General features: G+C 44.4%; 2 protein-coding genes across 3 annotated transcripts; one reads left to right on the top strand and one right to left on the bottom strand.

Moving 5' to 3' along the window:
- Positions 1-218: 218 nt before the first annotated feature.
- LOC122933844 (zinc finger protein OZF-like) lies at positions 219-4,368 on the top strand. 2 transcript variants are annotated; one of them, XM_044288918.1, is made up of 2 exons: positions 219-271; positions 2,244-4,368. In XM_044288918.1, the coding sequence occupies exon 2, from the start codon at positions 2,276-2,278 to the stop codon at positions 3,902-3,904; it is 1,629 nt and encodes a 542-aa protein (XP_044144853.1). In that variant the 5' UTR covers positions 219-271; positions 2,244-2,275; the 3' UTR covers positions 3,905-4,368. The 2 variants fall into 2 exon arrangements, with proteins under 2 accessions (XP_044144853.1, XP_044144852.1); XM_044288917.1 differs by having other exon boundaries at positions 220-271; positions 2,241-4,368.
- A 12,185-nt stretch (positions 4,369-16,553) lies between these two features.
- On the bottom strand, positions 16,554-21,093 carry LOC122935206 (zinc finger protein 501-like). Its single transcript, XM_044290970.1, has 6 exons — positions 21,087-21,093; positions 19,174-19,265; positions 19,017-19,095; positions 18,831-18,922; positions 18,574-18,694; positions 16,554-18,118 (listed from the first exon to the last, which is right to left on the bottom strand). The coding sequence occupies exons 1-6, from the start codon at positions 21,091-21,093 to the stop codon at positions 17,046-17,048; spliced, it is 1,464 nt and encodes a 487-aa protein (XP_044146905.1). The 3' UTR covers positions 16,554-17,045.
- Positions 21,094-21,431: the final 338 nt, after the last annotated feature.

Here is a 21,431-nt window from a genome sequence, read left to right as displayed (position 1 = left end):
CAGAGAACCATCAGGTAGAAGGAGCTGAGCCCTATACACATCTATATAGGGGGGTCCTGCAGTCATAGAGGGGTCATAGATGGTGGGGGTCTCTTATGTGGATCTGTTAGATTTCCCACCTGTCTGCTGTATTGTCCTGAATTGTTACAGATGACAAATCAGGGGGAAGATGTGACTGATATTAAAGTGGAGGATGAAGAAGAGCGAATGATGGGCGATCCCCCGTGTAAGAGTGAGGTGGAGGAGGACATTCCAGTCCATGTGACCACAGGTATGGAATAATGAATGGAGGAAGAGAGTTGGGAGGTTTCTTCAGGTAAGGCTCCACCTTACAGCTCCAGTAAAGTAGCACTCCGGGCAGTGAACCCTGTGTTAATTACAGGAGCGGAGGGAGCTGTAACTGCATGTTATATTCTCGTATCTTATGGCAGGCTGCAGCCTGACATTGGGCCATATACTTTATTGCACATACTCTACCAGCCCTGACCCCGACTGTTTTGCCAGACCCCTTGGTGTCCTGCATTACTGTCTCTGGCCCGTGTGGGTCAGTTGTCGACCACATAGAGACTACCCCAGCAGGTAGTTCCCCTGCAGAGAAGTTCATATCCCTGTATAGGGAATAATGGGTGAATTAAAGGGCACTGCCAAGACAGCACCCTTAGGCTGACACCACTGGTTACATTGGGGTTCCACAGCCACTGCTATAACACTTAGAAATCCTCTCTAAGCTCTTCTATTATGCTCCAGGCTGAACACTGGGCTTAGCATCAAGTTTTTATGTGCATCGGCTCCATTAAACTGCACTAATAGCTGGGTCTTGAGAAAACCAGTTTAACAACAAAGAGGTATATTCCCATCGGGGACAATGAGGGCATATCACTGCTGTGACCAGCACTTACATTGAGAACGGAGCCTGCAAAAAGTGGTGGGACCCGCACCTATCTTGTAAAAGCAACCGGCAAAGTGATGGAGGACGCACTGCAAATGCGCAGCTGCCCTCGATTCATTTAATTTAATTTCTGTGCCAAAAATAGCCGAGCGCTGGCCACTGTACTTTCACTTTCACTTTGTACCGGTCATCTAATAAGTAATAACCCTTATCTCTAAAGGTCAATAAGATAAGAATTGAGCTATAATGAGTATTTAGGAGAGATCATAGATCCGGAGTAGTCAACTGAGCTGCTTGACGGAAAGTAAAAAATACAAAGCCTCTCAAGCTGTACAGAGAAAGGGGCTCAAAGTTTTTTAATAAAGACCAATAAAAATGTATATATATTTAGCTTAAAATGAGTACAATGCAATAATAAAAAAATGCCCTGAAAGGTGTACATAGCCTTAAAGCTCTACAATCCATGTTGATAGGGGGCCACCTATGACAATTGTCTCTGTAAATAACAAGATCGTTTTTTTACTGTCAAAGCCACCAAGGCTTGCAGTAATGGCTGTTATACCTCAGGTAGGTCTCATCAGATGCCAGGTGTTATAGATGACATTACTTCTACACTATAAAGGCTGGAGACATGTAGTAATGGCTGTTATACCTCAGGTAGGTGTCATCAGATGCCGGGTGTTATAGATGACATTACTTCTACACTATAAAGGCTGGAGACATGTAGTAATGGCTGTTATACCTCAGGTAGGTGTCATCAGATGCCGGGTGTTATAGATGACATTACTTCTACACTATAAAGGCTGGAGACATGTAGTAATGGCTGTTATACCTCAGGTAGGTGTCATCAGATGGCCGGTGTTATAGATGACATTACTACTACACTATAAATGCAGGAGACATGTAGTAATGGCTGTTATACCTCAGGTAGGTGTCATCAGATGCCGGGTGTTGTAGATGACATTACTTCTACACTATAAAGGCTGGAGACATGTAGTAATGGCTGCTATGCTTCAGGTAAGTGTCATCAGATGTCGGGTGTTATAGAAGTGTAGAAGTAGAGGACAGTCCTGGTTACCAGACAAGGTTTTGATGCTTATTAGATTTTTGAGTTGTATCAGGTCTGGGCTTATGTAATAAAAGTGATCACTGAGTGTAGAGTAGAGTCCTGGACACTATTACTGATGCATTTTATAGAATTGAAACTATAAAGGAAGGACATCTTCCTGCAGGGTCCACTTCTAGATTTGGCTAAAACAGAACTGTATTTGTGTTTCTAGACCAGTAGGAATTATATACATTTATCTACTGTGGCTTAAAAAACAATCACTAAATCCATGTTTAATCTTAGCAGAAAATCTCAGTAGGAACTCTGAAGAAAACTTCATGTTATCACAGAATTATAAAGTAGAAGATGAAGAACTCATGCAGCGCTCGTCCCAAGAAAACCTCATTACCAGAAATGTGCATCCTGAACTTCATAATACAGATCTTTCACATTATCCGGCTAAGTGTGAGGAACCTTCTCCTGGCCAATCACAGATTGGTGCCACCAGTACAGATCAGAAAAGGGAAACAAATTTTCAGTGCTGGGAATGTGGAAAACAGTTTCCATACCGCTCAGGTCTTCTGATGCACAGAAGAATTCACACAGAAGAAAAGCCGTACTCCTGTTCAGAATGTGGGAAATCTTTTACAGACAAACCAAAGCTTGTTGCACATGAGAAAATTCACACAAGAGAGAAGCCATATTCATGTTCTGAATGTGGGAAACGTTTTGCCAATAGGTCACAACTTGTTATACATGAGAGAATTCACACAGGAGAGAAGCCGTATTCATGTTCAGAATGTGGGAAATGTTTCACAAGGAAATCACATCTTCTTATACATGAGAGAGTTCACACAGGAGAGAAGCCGTATTCATGTTCATTATGTGGGAAACTTTTTAAATACCAATCATATCTTGTTATACATGAGAGAATTCACACAGGAGAGAAGCCATATTCATGTTTGGAATGTGGGAGACATTTTTCAGGTAAATCAAGTCTTTCTGCACATCGGAAAACTCACACAGGAGAGAAGCCCTACAAATGCTCAGAATGTGAGAAATGTTTTCCTGATAAATCACAACTTGGCAGACATATGAGAGTTCACACAGGAGAAAAGCCATACTCATGTTCAGAATGTGGCATATATTGTTCAGATAAATCCAGTCTTGTTAGACATGAGAGAATTCACACAGGAGAGAGGCCATATTCATGTTCAGAATGTGGGAAATGTTTTATAGACAAACAAATTCTTATTACACACGAGAAAAATCACAGAATGGAGAAGCCGTATTCATGTTCAGAATGCGGGAAATGTGTTGCAAATAGAGCATCTCTTGTTATACATAAGAGAATTCACACAGGAGAGAAGCCATATTCATGTTCAGAATGTGGGAAATGTTTTATAAATAAATCAGGTCTTGTTGTGCATGAGAGAATTCACACAGGAGCGAAGCCATATTCATGTTCAGAATGTGGGAAATGTTTTGTAAATAAAGCTCAACTTCTTATACATCAGAAAACTCACACAGGGGAGAAGCCGTTCACATGTCCTGAATGTGGGAAACGTTTTTCTCATAAATCACAACTTGTTAGACATAAGAGAGTTCACACAGGAGAGAAACCATATTCATGTTCTGAATGTGGGAAATGTTTTACTGATAGGTCAAACCTTATGAAACATGTAAGAAGTCACACAGGAGAGAAACCATATTCATGTTCAGAATGTGGGAAATGTTTTACAAATAAGTTAAATTTGGTTATACATGAGAAAAATCACAAAGGAGAGAGGATGTATTCATGTTCACAGTGTGGGCGATATTGTTCAGATAAATCCAGTCTTGTTAGACATGAGAGACTTCACACAGGAGAGAGGCCGTATTCATGTTCAGAATGTGGGAAATGTTTTATTTCTACAGCCAGTCTTAGACGTCATCAGAGAAGTCACACTGGAGAGAAGCTACTTTAATGTCCTCTATATAGAAAATGTTTTACAAATTCAGTGAATTTACAGAGCTTAAACTGTATTGTATGGAACATGGCAAATGTAAAAAAAAAAAAAACAACAAATATGTTCAACCCATCAGGTTATTCACAGACAGTAATAATATATTTTCAAGGGGGCGGGGGGTAAAATTAGTCTGGATGTGTGAAATACCCAAATAATATTTTACCTGAGATCAACAGTGATCGGGATCCCTGGAGGAAAAGTATTGTGGATATGAGGAAGAAAAGAAGAGCCTCATTTACTGGAAGAGCAGTAAAGATGAATTGTCCCCATGAGCCTTGCTTCTTTTTACTGTATTCATACCCCTACCCACACTGCAGGAGAATCCAGAGGGACATAGTGAAAAAGGAAGGACACCCCAATGATTTTGTATTGATTTTTTTTTTCAACTTGTCAACCTATCAATAGTTTTTCTTTATTCAAGCAGTAAATAAAGGTAATGGAATTAAAGAAAAATGTAAATTGCAATATTTGGTCCCTAGACTTCATTCATTTGACTCCAATGCCTTAGACCTGCTGAGGAGCAGTAGATTGTCAGGATAGAAGCGCTCCTTCCCGACAGTCAGCTGCTCGTTCAGTGGAGGAGGTGAAGCACTGCATTAATATGAAGCGATCACCTCTACAATATGAGGACGAGGGATCGCTATTATTGCAATCGCTCATTCTCATACATCTGCATTGTTTCTAGGCAGCAGATAACTGTTTAGACAGGACAATCTGCTGCCCAGAAACTGTAATTTAGGTGCCTGCGTGAACAACAGGATCATCAGATGAACAAGCATTTCACTCATTCATCGAGTAATCTAATGCACCTTCAGACAGGCAGATTGTCGGGGAGGATCGTTCACAGGAACGTTCATTCCTTATAATCTGCCCGTCTAAATCCACCTTTACTAACATAGTAGATAAGGATGAAAAAAGACTCGGGTCCATCTTGTCCAATCTATAATCCTACAGTGTTAATTCATATGAAGAAAAATAAAATAGGTGGTCACCAATTCTCACATTAGAAGAAAAATTCCCTACAGACTGACTCTATGATAACCTGAAGAAATCCCTGGATCGGCATTCCTTCTCTGGAAATTTTCCGTCACCAGAGCTTTTGCAAAACAGCTGATCGTTTGGGTTTGGGATGGCCATGGATAGGCCATCACTTGCAAAAAGGTGAACAACTTCTTTAAATCTAAGTATTAAAAGGCAGAGCTTCCGACCATTCCTCAGTGGTTTCCTGTCCTGGAATGAGGACACCTGTATTGTTTCCAGGTACTATCCCAACAGTGAGGGTAGTTGCTCCCTGGGTATTACTGGTGCTCTGGTTTTGGAATATGCAATAAGTTCCCTGCTCCACACACCTGAAGGTTATGGATGTAGCTAAGGTTCTTTGGCATTATTTTCCCTAGCTGCCTTCTGCATGTTGTCTGGTCACAGGACTAAGCTGACGGTGCTTCTTTCAAGCAGAAACAGATGCTCAGGCTAATAAAAGGTGACATCACACGTGCTTGATGATATCCTGGAAACAAGAAGTGTATCTGAGGCACCAGAATTATGTTGCATGGTCTGTAGGGCAGACGCAGGTGCCAGTATCATCAATTTATACCGCATTGGCCTCATAGTGGGGATATGACCAGAGGTTCAAAGGAGGACCAAGAATCTTTGTAGAAACTTAAGCCAGATCCAAGGTGGACTTTAGTCTACCAGAAGTGGACCTTTACATCTTGTAAGTCCATCGGGATGAAAAGTTTGTTCAAAACTCCATGAGACTCCATAACAGACGTACTTTTTTGTAGAAAGCCATACCAAGCAGGGTTTACAGAGCTGGACCCAGATACAGAAGAAAAACGCGGCTTAAAACCATAGTTACAGTAAAAAGATAACATGCTACAAGAGGAGCTGACATGGTTGTAACTCCACTACAGGCAAAAACCTTCGCCACTCATTTTGTCAGTCAAAAACTGCTCCATGGATGGAAAGCAGATGAGAAGGAGACTTTGATCCCAAGTTTGTTGCTAAACTCTCCAGAATCTCGAGACATACTAGACACCTCTATCCCAGAAAATGGATGTTTAAGATCGTAGCTAATTCTTTAGCATTAGGAAGTTTCTTTAAAGACTCCAGATGACACATCTTCGAGAATCTATCTTTGACCAACCAGACTACCTACCGACACCCCCCGGGAGGACGGAAGGTCTGTAATGAAATCCAATGAGATGTGGGTCCAGGGTCTCTGTGGAATGGACAAGGGACAAAGCAAACCAGAAGGAAATCTCCTGGGTACACACGCAGAGACAAAGGCACCCACATCAAGAGACCACGTAGGCCACCAGTAGGCCCCAGTGATCAGATATGTAGTCCCCGCAATACCTGGGTGACCTGCCAGAACAATGAGATTCCTCCAACAACTTAAGATGTTATTTTGGAGGCACACGCCATTTACCAGAAGGAAGATCATTGGGGGCCAACTCCTGACAACCTCATATTTCAGATCAGAACTAATGGTGGCGACAACAACCCCAGGAGACAGAATGTTACCAGGTTCAGTGTCAACACAGTATACTCTCAGCGTATCCCTGCACAGTCTGAAAATGGCAGCAGTGACTGGATAGAGTGAGACTGTGCAGGGACACCCCCCCCCCCCCAACTTGTTACCACCCCTCTGTACCCTTACTTCAGACTGCCAGCAATTCATTCATAACTTCTAGTAGAAATAATACAGGAAATGCACAACATAAAGCCTTAAGAATGGAGGCTCCAGAATTGTTATTACATGAGGAATGCATGAAGCTATTAAAACAGGCATGTCAGGAGCGGGGAGACGTCCTCTTTAACCAGGGTAAACCTAAAAAAAATTCAGCAGACAAATTGTTCATAACATATAATGAACATTTTTTGGAATGTATAGATCCAACTGTCAAAACTAAATCAAGAGTTTGATATTCAATAAATCCTCTGGCTAATAGAGTGGTATTCACTTTAGACACCGGAATGGGTTTAGGTAATTTACAGACCATGAGACCCAAAACAGAGACAACATTTGCAGCAGCTCCCGAGTTGACCCAGACCAAAGACGGACCTTTCCTGTGAAGATAAATTAACGTGCAAGAGAACTCTATCGTATTTTTGGGGAAATACCTGCGCGTCTGAGTGGCCTCCCCGATCGTCACTCAGGGGCTGAAGCCTTTTGGTCTCACGGAACAGGACCACAGTTGATGGGCAGAGCTGCCACAGTAAAAGCACAATCCAATCCGGCAACGTTCCTTCCGCTGCTGAGAGGACATGGCCATGACTTGCATAGGCTCCCTGGTCTTCTCAGGAACTTTAGATACAGAAGGTTTAGGGACAGAGAAGAGGGATGGACATAGATCTCTCTTGCTTGTGTTCCCTAAGATGTCTATCAAGTCTAATAGCTAAAGACATTCCCTCGTCAGTGGAACCTGGGGACGGATGGCTAACCAAAAGGTCTTTTAGCTTAATTGTGACCTAGCCTTAATTGTGACCTAAGAGCTGGGTAATTCCACCCAGAGGGAGTACACCACTTACGGAATTCCGAACAGTATTCCTCCAGCGGTCATTTGTCCTGACTAAAAGACAGAAGCTGGCTCTCAGCATAAGCCGCCCTGTCCAGCTCATCATATAAGAGACCTAATGAGGAGAAAAAGTGATCCACAGAAAACAGCCCTGGGGAGTTGGGCTACAGGGAAAATACCCACTTCTGCGGGTCTACGTGAATTAGGAACATAATGATGCCCACCCTCGGGCTTCTGTCCCAGACATGTGAGGCCTCAGACAGACATACAATTTACAACTCTCCCACAAAGAGACTGAACCTTTACGGTCACCAGAGAACCAATCAGGGAGCTTTACCTTAGGTTCTACTGATAAAGGAGCCGAAACCACAGGGAGACAGGACTCCTGCTGTTCTACCCTCTCTGCCAAGTCCTGGACTAATTGGGCAATACCCTCTATCTGGGTGGCTAGTGCTGCAATGGTGTCTCCTGGAAAAAATGTATGGCCAGTTATAATGTCGGCACAGTAGGCAGGAACGCACAGACAGTGATTCCTAAATGGAACCCAGCCCGCTTTCCCTGACTACTTGCAGTGCAAGCCCTAGGCGGCAAGTCTGCAACTGGTCGATATTCCCTACTCTAAGTGCAGGACTAAAACACATACAGAGAAGAAACTACACAAAGACGGAGTCGTACAGGAACGGGTCAGAACCGGGCGGACAATGTAGTAAAATATCAGACAACAGAGGGTAGTCAGAATAGCCAACCCAAAGTCAGAATCAGATGGGAAACACAGAACCTAATCATGAAACAGAGAGTGGTCAAAGGCAAGTCGAGGTCAATACAATAAGCAATCCAAACATACACAGAACAGAACCAGGAGCACAGCTATGGAGTGAAAGCCTATAACTGGAAATAGTATATTGCCAGCATGGGATTTAAATAGGGTGTTGAGTCCCTGAATTAGGACCTAATAGGTCCATGGACCTGGTGCCCCAATGGACTAACATACAAGTTGCACCAGAATAGGCTGAATGAGCTGTCACTCAGCCTGCAAAACCAGACGCACCTAAACCAAATAACATTAACATCACTCAGCGTGCGGGAAGGGACAGAGTGAGCGCTCTACTGCTATGGATGCATTGTATCATCAGGTGGTGTGCCTAGTAGTGCATCATGGGGGATGCAGCCTGGCAATGTGTCTCAACCAGCGGCCACACTGCAGCCCCAGGACGCAGTGCTGGAGCCCGGACAGGTAGGTTGGTGACACAGGTTGAATCAGTTTTGTCTGCAATTGCGTTTAGTGTGTGCGTTTTTTTCCATCCGGATTGCTTGTGTTTTTCATGCACATAAAGGAAAACTGAAGAATAACATTTTACATCTCCGCGCAACCCTCGGTGAAAATGCTTTGAGGAATGGTGGGAGGTGGACGCTCTATCTAAAGGGGCTGACGTGGGTGAAGAACATGATCCATGGAACATCTATTTTAACATATGAAGTTATTATGGAGATTTCCTCGATGCCATACAGTGCTGCATTTCACAGTCTGCATAAAGTTAGGAAATGCACTGGACACTTGATTGTACATTCTTTCCAGAGATTAATCGCGGAAACGTATCACATTATCATGTAGGAAGTCTTTACTTCAGCAGTAATAAGTCAGGGCAAGTGGACTTTTTTATTTTCTTAAAGATGTTTCGCTAGTCATCTGACTGGCTTACTAATTAGAATGACTTGTACAATGAATCTGCGGCATTAAATACTCTAGAGTCATGCTTCAAGAGGACCTTTTATGGGATTTTCTTTCAAACTAGTAGATTAGTAAGTAGTACATCAACTGAAGGTGCTATTGTTTTTTTTCTCACCTATATTGCGTCTTCTCCCTGGCTGTTGGGTGGTCCACCGCAATTGGACAGCATCACAGCCAGGGAGAAGGAGAGCCCCTGAGGAGAACTGAGGTCTCCAACCTGTACTGATCTGGTATAGAAGAGAAAACACGTGAATATGTAACACCCCAGAGTGGTGTTACCACTCCTACACCCTGCTACTGTCTTTATTGGGCTAACACCAATGCCATCTATGTATGTTCAGGTCCTCCACACTGTGCATTCCTAATCTGTTTGCAACTGTTATGTTCATATAATGTGCCTGGTTCACCAGCAGGTGGCAGCAAACACGGCATAGCTGTACTTAGGTAGAATGGAGCTTTCTATTTCATTCTAACCCCCCTCTGGAGGAAAGTGGACTAATCCTACTTCCTGCAGGAAGGGTGGGGACCAGTTAGGGTTAGTCTAGTTTACCCCCAGCTAGGGGAAGGGTATGCAGGGGCACGTCTCTGCTGGACGTGCCCCCACCAGCCAGAGCACCTTAAGCTCTGCTGGCCATGGAGGCCAAAGCTTGAAGCCTCAGGAGCCAGGAGGTTAGTTCCTCGGCTGAAGTTAAGTCCGACTAAAGAGAGAAGTGCAGCATACAGAAGAAGCTGAGTTATACAGCCAGCGTGTGAGTACAGCAGAGTCAGAGAGAAACAGATGTAGCAGAGTTGAGTTTGCCTGCCAGTTTCATGCTAAAGCCTGCTGGAACCAAGACAAAGCCTGTCAACCGTTCTGGAGAACGTTTATGCAAAGTAAAGCTGCTGTTGAACATCATCTCAACGTCTGGACTTAAGTTATTTCTTCAAATCCCTAAATTATTCCCCCTATTTATTGCTTTGGAGCCAAAGCCTGGGGTCCAGCAGTATCCAGGTAGGAGCACCGTGACACACACAAAGAGGCATTTTATGCCGCACTTTACCACTCAGCATTCCTACACCTAGGACGCGTGTTATTGGAGGGCACTGGGGGGAGGCGCCAATTGCAAATGTACCTTTGACAGATGTTCATGCAACTCCTCCAGGTATAAGGTCAGGGTAGAGTAGTCTGCCTATTGCTGTTGGGGCAAATATAACCCAGTCCTAGGTGCTCACTGTCCAGGCTTCTGGCCAACCCAGAAACATCCGAAGTCGATTCGCATACAACTTCGGTCCAATACTATACGTAGCGCTCCGTACAGTATTAGAATGTATTGGCTCAGATGAGCTGACGTTATTAATTCGTGGTACCTTGGAACCAATGGAAAATTGAACCATTTTACAGTAAAAATTAATCTATGAAGTTATTACGCGAAGTCACGCGAGACTTCGCGAAGTAATAACTTCGGCTCATCTGAGCCAATACATTCTGCTCCGTACAGTATTGGACCGAAGTTGTATGCGAATCAATTCGCTCATTCCTAGGAGTGAGAGGTAAAATCTCAAATTTGGCGAGTCTAGCCATGGACAGATGTCTGATTTAGGCTTGCTACAAAATTTCAGACACCGCATGGGACACTTGTAGCACCAGAGGGTTGCCAAGAACGAGGTATTTTTAACATGTTCAGCTGTAGCTGCTCACACACAAAAAAGGGGGGTCTCATGATTACAGGATCCAGACCTACTAATAAGTAATAACTCAACAGTCTCTGCCTACCTCCATGGCATTGGGTGAGGATTCTTACTAGTGCTAGTGGGGTATTTGGCTTACATGACACACTGTTTCACTGTAGGTACCCCACAATCAATCATCCACACATGATTGATAAAAGAAGGATCGCTATTGTCCTTGATACGAAACATGTAGACTGGAGTGTAACTGGCTTTTATCTGCACTGAAAAATAAAGGTAACATTTTAATTGAGCTGGACCCTTTTCTCTTTTTACTCAAGTAACGCCGTGGTTCCTGGCATGGTCCGTGCTCGGTGTGACAGGGTTTGAGCACACCTACATTTTTTCTTCCGATCATCCACACACTGTAATAGAACAGGGAGGAGAAGGTGAGCTGCTCCTTGATTTGCATGACTGAGTTTATTAGGCTAATTTCAGATGAATATGTCCACTGTGGGAAACATGATCTGTGTGGGAGCTCTGGCTTATTACTACTGACATACCATGTCCTGGATGAATGAGAACCTTCACATGAGGTGTTTTTGGTCTCTTGTAGAACTGATAACATGGAGGATGAAGGATCAGAGGGTGCCTCATCTATTGCCAATTCACCTGCACAGACAGCTACTGAGCCGCAGAGGGTGAGGAGCGGGCAAGCACCTCTGCTGCCTCCAATACTCCTTCCTCTCTAAGAGTAGTTCATCCTACCCTTTATCAGCTCTGGTGGAGCCTCAGCTACAGTGGATCAGTGTGTCCTTAAATATATCTCAGAGGCCAGCGCTGAGGTTGATGAGGGTTGTTAACCCGACAGTCTTGCTGCCGCAATTTGTAATGTCCCTTCTTGCTTATATTTGAAAAAGCAGGAATCCTAAAATAACCTCTGTCCCCTCATCTATTGAGCACTGGCGGATGTGTGAGAATGAGGGTCCTGTGGCTGCAGCTCCTCCACCTGATCTCATGCAGTACTTTATGTAACCACCATTGCAGTCAACAGACAGTGGTTACATGTCACATCATCGCTGATCCTCTGCTATGTAGAGCCACCACAACCTGCCCACTCCTATTCAGGGCCACACTAACCTCTACCCTCCTATTCTGGTCATTCCCAAGCGGCAGGCTCATAATAGGAACACACCCCACCCCACAATCATCTTTTAAATATTTAAAGGGGATGTCCAACGTTTTGCAAGTGATGGCCTATCCTTAGCCTCCCTCCACCAATCCGTTGCAATAGCTCAGCTTCTTTTTGCAGGGTGGGCTGACGGTCATTATTCTGTACAGCACATGGGGGCTTTACATAATTCTTACACACTTCTTGCCTATAACAAGCACTTCCACCTCCCCAGACGTTCCTTCCAGCGATAACACAGAAGGTGCCGTGTGGTTGGTTGTTATTCATTCTCCTAATTTTTCCAGACCAATTTTCTGGATAGTTCATCAGTATGTGGCGAGTAAATTTCTGACCGATCCTCTGTTCCCTGCATCTTCCCCCACGTGGTAAATAGCACTATGAGCGGAGACAGAATTTGAATGTGTATATAGAGTAGTGGCCATGCCTGGTTACTGGTGTTCACACCCACTGTAATGGGAGCTGAGCTGCAGTGTCCTGGCACGCCCGATACGCTTTCCTCACAGCTGTGCTCCCACCTCTGTTCAAAATGCTATTTCACATGTAGGGGTGGATGCAGGAAAATGATCATTACGTACCGGTAATGTTGTTTTCCGGAGTCCATCACAGCACCAGGAGAGAGGGATCCACCTCCCAGGACAGGAAACCCACAGGTATAAATCTTCACAGACGCCCCTCCTCCTCAGTGGTTTTTATAGACGAGACAAGAGACATCTTCAGTACATCGGGACCAGCTCCATCTCATTGTTTCGGTCATTATACGAGTTAAGTATTATAGTTTTTTTTTTTTACTGCACACCCAGTGATGCAGGATCCAACACCAAAAAGAACAGAATGGAAGAGGAGTAAGGTGGAAAGGAAACGGGGGGGGGGGGAATCAAAGTGGTGCTGTCATGGACTCCGGAAAACAACATTACCGGTACGTAATGATCATTTATCCCTTCGTCCTATGACAGCACCAGGAGATATCCCAGAGAGTGAAAAATTAGGGGGGGCCCGCAGCCTGAAGGACTTTGCGTCCAAAGGAAAGTTTAGACACTTCTGACAGGTTTAATCTATAGTGTCTATAGAAGGTAGAAGCAGAAGACCACGTTGCTGCTCTGCAAATGTCTTGTATAGAAACCTCTGCCTTTTCTGCCCAGGAAGTTGCTACCGCTCTTGTAGAATGGGCCGACCAGCCAGACGAGACAGGTTCCTGCATAGAAAGATATGCCAAAGAAATAGCCTGCTTGACCCAACGGGCTAAAGTACTTTTACTAGCTGATTTTCCCTTATTCTGGCCTGAAAATAAGACAAACAATGAAGAGGACTTCCTCCAACCTTTTGTAGCCTCTAGGTACCTTAGGACACATTCTCTAACATCCAAAGAATGGAAATCTGCCTCTTCCTCGTTCCTCAGATTCTCATAGAAGGAAGGAAGAATCACTTCCTGACTTCTATGGAATTGCGATACTACTTTGGGTAAAAATGCTGGGTCTGGCCTAAGACGGACACAATCATCTTGGAAAATCGTATATGGAGGGCTAATGGAAAGAGCCTGAAGCTCACAAATTCTCCTGGCTGATGTAATAGCTACCAAAAAAATACATTCCAAGGCCAGGAACTTAATTGGCAGGCAGTCTACAGGACTAAAGGGAGGTTTAACCAAGGCCCTTAACACCAGATTAAGATCCCGAGGAGGAGCTTTGAAATTCCTGGCAGGGAGACTCCTAGATATTGATTTACAAAACTTTATAATCCAAGGATGACACGCCAACCTGTAATCGAATAAAACACTGAGAGCGACCACCTGGACCTTGATAGTACTTAGTGCTAGGCCTTTCTCCACACCTCTCTAAAGAAAATCCAAGATTTTACTTAACTGAAGAGGGTAGGATGTGCAAGGAGGGACTCCTAGAAACTTAAAAAAGGTAATCCAAGTTCTAGCATAGATATTAGTAGTTACCGGCTTCATACTTAACAGCATGGTAGCAACCACCGATTCAGAAAGACCTCTATCTAGTAAAAGGCGCCGTTCAAAAGCCACGCTGTGAAATAGAGCCTTTTCACAGGGGGGTGGACAATAGGACCCTGAAAAAGAAGATCTGGGATCTCCGGAAGGACCCAAGGATCTGCTATTGACATCACTCTCAGCCAATAGAACCACACTCGACGTGGCCAGAAGGGAGCAATCATGATGATTCTGGCTTTGTCTTCCCTGACCTTCTTGAGAACCCTCGGTATCAACTGAAGTGGAGGGAAGGCATATAATAGACCCCGACTCCAAGGCTGAACCAGAGCGTCTATCGCATCTGGTCGATCCCTGGGAGACAGGGAGGAGAATCTTTTTACCTTCCTGTTCTCCCTGGTGGCAAAAAGATCTACTTGAGGCATCCCCCATAACTTGACAATCTTGCTGAAAACAGAAGGGTTCCGAGACCATTCCCTCTGATCCAGAGATCCATGCTGGAAATATCCCTATAGCCCTGGATCTGGAAGACCCCAGCAAAGATCACAGGGGAGACTGGCTGGATACTGGCTTTATCCTTAGAGACTGCACACGAACGCCAGGCAGAAGCTATGTGCTGCTCTGGACGCTCTGCGCTCCTTCCTTTTCAAACTTGCCGCCTCCCACCTAAGCTCCGCCCCTTCCTGCGTCCCGGATCTTCACTTCCTTGTTGTTTTTTCCGCCCTGCGCTCGCTGCCCGCGCCGCACATGTCCTCGGTATGGCCGATCCTGTTCAGGTACAGAGCAGGGAGGGTTGAAGAGAGGGTAGAGAGGGCTTCGGCACCCGGTATTTCAGCCGTCCGTCTCCCTCCACGTGTGTGGAGCGGGGTCACCTGGCGCACACCTTCTCCAGCCAGCCTGTAATGTCAAAAGGGAGAAACTACTCCCCACTGAAAATAACAAACACCTGCAGGTTGTCCTCCTAGTACAGGAAACCACTGAGGAGGAGGGGCGTCTGTGAAGTTTTTTACCTGTGGGTTTCCTGTCCTGGGAGGTGGATCCCTCTCTCCTGGTGCTGTCATAGGACAAAGGGATAACAGAGGATTGGTCGGGTGCAGGGTTTCTAAAACCCAACCATCATGTATTCTGGACCGATCGTGATCATTGGTCTGCAGTATTAGGAACAGGCAAATGTCTTGATTCTGCCAGAGAAGGTGGTGATGGTCGATTCAAGGGGCCTTGATGTCTTTCTCGAACGTAAAAATATTTATTATTATTATAGCGCCATTCATTCCGCGGCGCTGTACATATAAGCAGTGTACATACATAATACAGACAAAAAGCATAAACAAGACGAGTTACAGACTGGTAAAGAAAAAGAGATGGCCCTGCCCGCGAGGGCTTACAATCTACAAGGTACGGACACTAGATTTCCAGAGAAGGGAGGCTGATCCAGGGATTTACCATATTTTTCGCCCATAAGATGCACTTTTTACACCCAAAGTGGGGGGAAAATGCCCCAGCATCTCATGGGGCGAATACTAATGAGCCCTTCTATTATAGAAGTGCTTATAAGTACCGGAAAGAGGTGAAAGCTCTATACTCACCGCTTCCTGGTCCTTGGCTGTCGGCTGTGGCTTTGCACAGCGTGAGGGCGCTCTGTGACCACACGCTGTGCGGAGCAGTTCACAGCACAGCTGGCAGCAGGATGAAGGCATTGGAGGTGAGGAGCAGCAACGTCCAGCACAAGAGAGCTAAGTGTTTTTTTTATTTTAAGTTCGCTGTGGCATGGGGGCTGATGAGAAGCATGGGCACTCATATGGGGGCTGATAAGAGGCACGGGGGCTCATATGGGGACTGATGAGAGGCATGGAGGCTCATATGAGGGCTGATGAAAGGCATAGGCGCTCATATAGGGGCTAAGAGGCATGGGCGCTCATATGGGGGCTAAGAGGCATGGGCGCTCATATGGGGGCTGATGAGAAACATGAGGACTCATATGGGGGCTGATGAGAGGCATGGGTGCTCATATGGGGGCTGATGAGGCATGGACGCTCATATGGGGGCTAATGAGAGGCATGAGGGCTTATGTAGGGGTGGATGAGAGGCATGGGGGCTCATATAAGGCATGGGGGCTCATATGGGGGCTGATGAGAGGCATGGGGCTCTTATCTGAGGTCTGATTGGGGGCCATTCAAATTGGGGTCTGAGCTGAGGTCTAATTGGGGTCCTATTAGCATTGGGGGGTCTGATAGGGGCTGTGAGCCGAGGTCTGATTAACAGTGGGGGTCTGACTGCTGGTCTGACCTGAGGTCTAACGAAAAAAAAAAAATTCTTACTTGCCTTTTTTTTTTTCTTATTGTCCTCTAAAAATTAGTTGCATCTTATGGGGCGAAAAATGCGTTTTTTCTGGTTGTCAGGCAATATTTGGAGTCTGTGGCAATTGGTGACCAACTTACAAGGGTTTTTAGTCTTCAATATCAACAGTGTAGGATTACAGTGGACTAGATAGACCTGAGTCATTTTTCAACCTTATTGACTATGTTACTGATTATCAGAGACCAAACCCAGAATGAAGTTGCACAACTAATTGCTGCAAATTAAATTATTTTCTTTAATTCCATTACCTTTATATTTATTTACTGCTTGAATAAACTGTTGGTATGTCGACGTGTTAAAAGAAAAATATAAAATCCATGGAAAGTCGCTCTGGAGTCTCCTGCAGTGTGGGTGGAGATATGGAGATATGAATGCAGTAAGATGGAGCAAAGTTCATGGGGACAATTCTTCATGGGGACAATTCTTCTGACAGTAAATGAGCCTCTTCTTTTCCTTATACCCACAATGCTTTTCCTCTCTGTTGATCTTAGGTAAATATAAATTTAGGTGGAAGAACCAGGCTAATTCTACTTCTCCCCCCAAAAAACTAAATTCTTATTGGCTGCACTGTCTGTGAATAACCTGATGGGTTAAACATATTTGTTTCTCTTATTACATTTCTCATGTTCCATACATGAATACAGTTTCTTCTCCGTGTGAATTCTCTTAGTGTTCCAAAATTAGATTTGATTTTCCCAAGGAGAACATCAAAATAGCTTCTCTCCAATGTGACTTCTCTGATGATGCCGAAGACTGGCTGTAGAAATAAAACATTTCCCACATTCTGAACATGAATATGGCCTCTCTCCTGTGTGAAGTCTCTCATGTCTAACAAGACTGGATTTATCTGAACAATATCGCCCACATTCTGAACATGAATACATCCTCTCTCCTTTGTGATTTTTTTCATGTATAACCAAATTTAACTTATTTGTAAAACACTTCCCACATTCTGAACATGAATATGGCTTCTCTCCTGTATGAACTCTCTTATGTCTAACAAGTTGTGATTTATCAGTAAAACATTTCTGACATTCAGAACATGTGTATGGCTTCTCTCCTGTGTGAGTTTTCTGGTGTGCAGAAAGACTTGATTTACCTGCAAATCGCTTCCCACATTCTGAACAGGAATACGGCTTCTCTCCTGTGTGAATTCTGTCATGTACAACAAGACCTGATTTATTTGCAAAACATTTCCCACATAATGAACACGAATACGGCTTCTCCCCTGTGTGAATTCTCTCATGTATAACAAGATGTGCTCTATCTGCAAAACATTTGCCACATTCTGAACATGAATACAGCTTCTCCCTTGTGTGAATTCTCTCATGTATGACAAGACTTGGTTTGTCTGTAAAACATTTCCCGCATTCTGAACATGAATATGGTCTCACTCCTGTGTGAATTCTCTTATGTTTATCAAGGCCTGTTTTACGGGTAAAACATTTCCCACATTCTGAACAGGAGTATGGTTTCTCTCCTGTGTGAATTCTTCTGTGTATAAAAAGACCTGAGAGGTATGGAAACTGTTTTCCACATTCCCAGCACTGAAAACTTTTTTCCTCTTTCTGATCTGTACTTGTGGCACCAATCTGTGATTGGTCAGGAGAAGGTTCCTCACACTTAGCCGGATAATATGACAGATCAGTATTGTGAAGTCCAATATGTACATTTCTGGTAATGAGATTTTCTTGTGTCGAGCACTGCATGAAATCTTCATCTTCAGATTTGTAATTCCGTAATAACAAGAAATTTTCTTCAACGTTCCTACTGAGATTTTCTGCGAGGATTAAAAATGGAATTTGTGATTGGTTTTTTTAAGCCATAGTGGACAAATTTATAACATTCCTATTGGTCTAGAAACACACTTTTTCCAGAAGTGGACCCTGGAGGAAGATGTCCTCCCTCAGCATCCAGGACTCTGCTCTACACTCAGTGATACAAATCTAATAAGCATCAAAACCTTGTCTGGTAACCAGGACTGTCCTCTACCAATTTATTCAGCCCATCAATGCAACTTGGGCATCACTTTACTGCAAAGGTTTATAGTGTCCCTCCAATATTACTGTCCTACCTGATCTCACACTGGGTATGGGGAGACTCTCCTGCACACACAGTGGTGAATTTGCCAGGACAACAGATTCACTGCCTGTAGTGCTACTTTACTGGAGCTCTAAATTGGAGCCTCACCTGAAGAAACCTCCCAATTCGCTTTCTCCATTCATTATTCCATACCTGTGGTCACTTGGACTGGAATGTCCTCCTCCACCTCACTCTTACACGGGGGATCGCCCATCATCTGCTCTTCTCCATCCTCCACTTTAATATCAGTCAGATATTTCCCCTGATTTGTCATCTGTAATAATTCAGTACAATACAGCAGACAGGTGGGAAATCTAACAGGTCCATATAAGAGACCCCCACAATCTATGACCCCTCTATAACTGCAGGACCCCCCTATATAGATGTGTATAGGGCTCAGCTCCATCTACCTGATGGTTCTCTGGGAGCTTCTCCTCTGGACAGTTCTGGGAATGCAGAGAACGAGGACACCTCTCAGCGGGATTTCTTTCTACGAGTCCATCTGTAGGAAACACACAGGGACAGAAAAGACTGATTACATATGATGAGATGATGGGAGTAGTATCCAGGTGACCCATGACAGCCCCCCTCCTTACACAGCTGATCGCCCCATAAATCCGTCTCCTCTTCTGATTCATCTTTAACCTCAACCTTAATATCTATCAGATTTTCATCCTAAAATAAAAAATGTAAAATGATCTTTGGTTCAATCTCTTTCTGGTCAGATTCTGGGGAGACTTCAGCTCCATCTACCTGATGGTTCTCTGGGAGCTTCTCCTCTGGACAGTCCTGGGAATACAGAGGACAGGGACATCTTTCGGGGGGATTTCTCCTCCTGGATCCATCTGTGGAGACACAAGCACACAGTGACTGAATACATGGCCTCCTGTAGATCTGTCTATAGATCAGACTCTTCTCTCAGCTCCTTCACTTCTCGGTTTAGTGATCGGGGCCTAAATAACAATGTTCTGCTCCTCACCAACTTTCTACCAAACCCCACATAGAATTCCCAGGCCTGGAGCTGCTGTTCCATCCAGATACTCGGCTTTCATTTCTTCCTCAGGATATTCCGAGGTGTAAGACACATAATAATAACTCTGATCACAAGACCTTACAATCTATAAGGAGACAGAGGTGACACAAAAGGAGTGAGAAATTGTGGGTCTCCCCGATCTATTGTTATTACAAAAGTCCCATATTATAGTCTATGATACAAGCGATCAGAAGATCACATGTACATGTCCTCTAACAAAAAATTACAGCAAAGAAAATAAAACATTTTAACATACTGTATTTTTCACCCTATAAGACGCACTCCCCCCCCCCCCCCCCAAAAGTGGGGGGGAAATAGCAGTGCGTCTTATCGGGCGAATGCTGCATTTTGCAGAATTTTCAATGATACGCCGCGATACCGCGCGGCGGGTGTATCAGCTGAGAGGGAGGAGGGGCTGGGGGACGGCATCTGGTTTTATAATGACAGCGGGGCCCGTGCAGTGACTGTATTCTACTACACAGGCCCCGCTCACTGTATATAATCGTATCTGTAATTGTAGGAGCATGACGTAGTGACTCACGCTGCTAGTGCCCGTCCTCCCGGCCTGCCTCCTCCCTCCTACCGAGCGCTTGTAAGTGCCGTAATATAGGCGCTGATTACCCAGAATTTTTATACATTAACAATGCCTACAATTACAGATACGATTATATACAGTGAGCGGGGCCCGTGTAGTAGAATACAGTCACTGCACGGGCCCCGCTGTCATTAGAAAACCAGATGCGACCCCCACCCCCTGTATTGGGGGTCATTCACACTACAGGGACACTGTTATGGAGGGGATCTGTGGATGACACATAGCATAAGATGCTATATATGTGTCAACCACAGATCCCCCCCATAACAGTGTCATCCACAGATCTGCATAACAGTGCCATCCAGAGACCCCAATAACAGCCATCCAGAGATCCCCATAACAGTGTCACCAACAGATCCCCCATAACAGTGTCACCTACTGATCCCCCATAACAGTGTCACCTACTGATCCCCCATAACAGTGTCACCTACTGATCCCCCATAACAGGGTCATCAACAGATTCCCCAAAATAGTGTCACCCACAGACCACCATTAGTTCAAAACCCACCAAAAGCACACCTTTTGGTTAAAAAAAAAATTCTTCTTATTTTCCTCCTCAAAAGAGTCTTATGGGCAGGTGCGTCTTATAGGGTGAAAAATACGGTAAAAAAAAACACAAAAATAATTATAAAAATAATTCTAATCACTTAATTCCCTATTTTTACACAAAATTAACGTAAAAGGTATCGTGTTGGAAAATGTCCAAACTATTACAATATTTTTCCTGCGCTGTGAATGCTGTAGTAGAAAAAATCTAAATGGGCAATTCTCCATTGTTTGGTCACATTGTTCCCCTAAAAACTTACCCAAAAATTATACAAAAAAACCCTACACCTAACTCCCAAAAAACGGAGCTCCTGACTCTGTAGGTGAAATATAAAAAAGTTATGGGGTCAGAAAACGGCACTGAAAATTAGTATTTTTTTCAAAAGTTTTCTTGTTTTTTTAAATGATGAAAAACAAATAAAACTAGATATATTTGTCGTCGCCATTTTTTAATTTTCACCTCACAAATCATTTTCCCCCTTTTTCCTATACTTGCCATGGTAAATGAAATGCCGCCATTAAACAATACAACTTGTCTTGCAAAAAAACTGCTCTCATGTGGCTGTGCGGTTTCTGGAAGGCGGGGAGGGAAAAATGAAAGCACAGCAAAGCAGGTTATCCTCATCCATAGTGGTCGGGGATGACTATTATACCACTCCAGAGACAGCCGAGCCCAGCCCGCCGCTCCGGAGACAGCCGAGCCCAGCCCGCCGCTCCGGAGACAGCCGAGCCCAGCCCGCCGCTCCGGAGACAGCCGAGCCCAGCCCGAAGCTCCGGAGACAGCCGAGCCCAGACCGAAGCTCCGGAGACAGCCGAGCCCAGCCCGCCGCTCCGGAG

Source organism: Bufo gargarizans, chromosome 4 (assembly GCF_014858855.1).
Source record: "Bufo gargarizans isolate SCDJY-AF-19 chromosome 4, ASM1485885v1, whole genome shotgun sequence".
Taxonomy (NCBI): Eukaryota; Metazoa; Chordata; class Amphibia; order Anura; family Bufonidae; genus Bufo; species Bufo gargarizans.
This window is presented reverse-complemented; position numbering and strand designations above follow the sequence as displayed.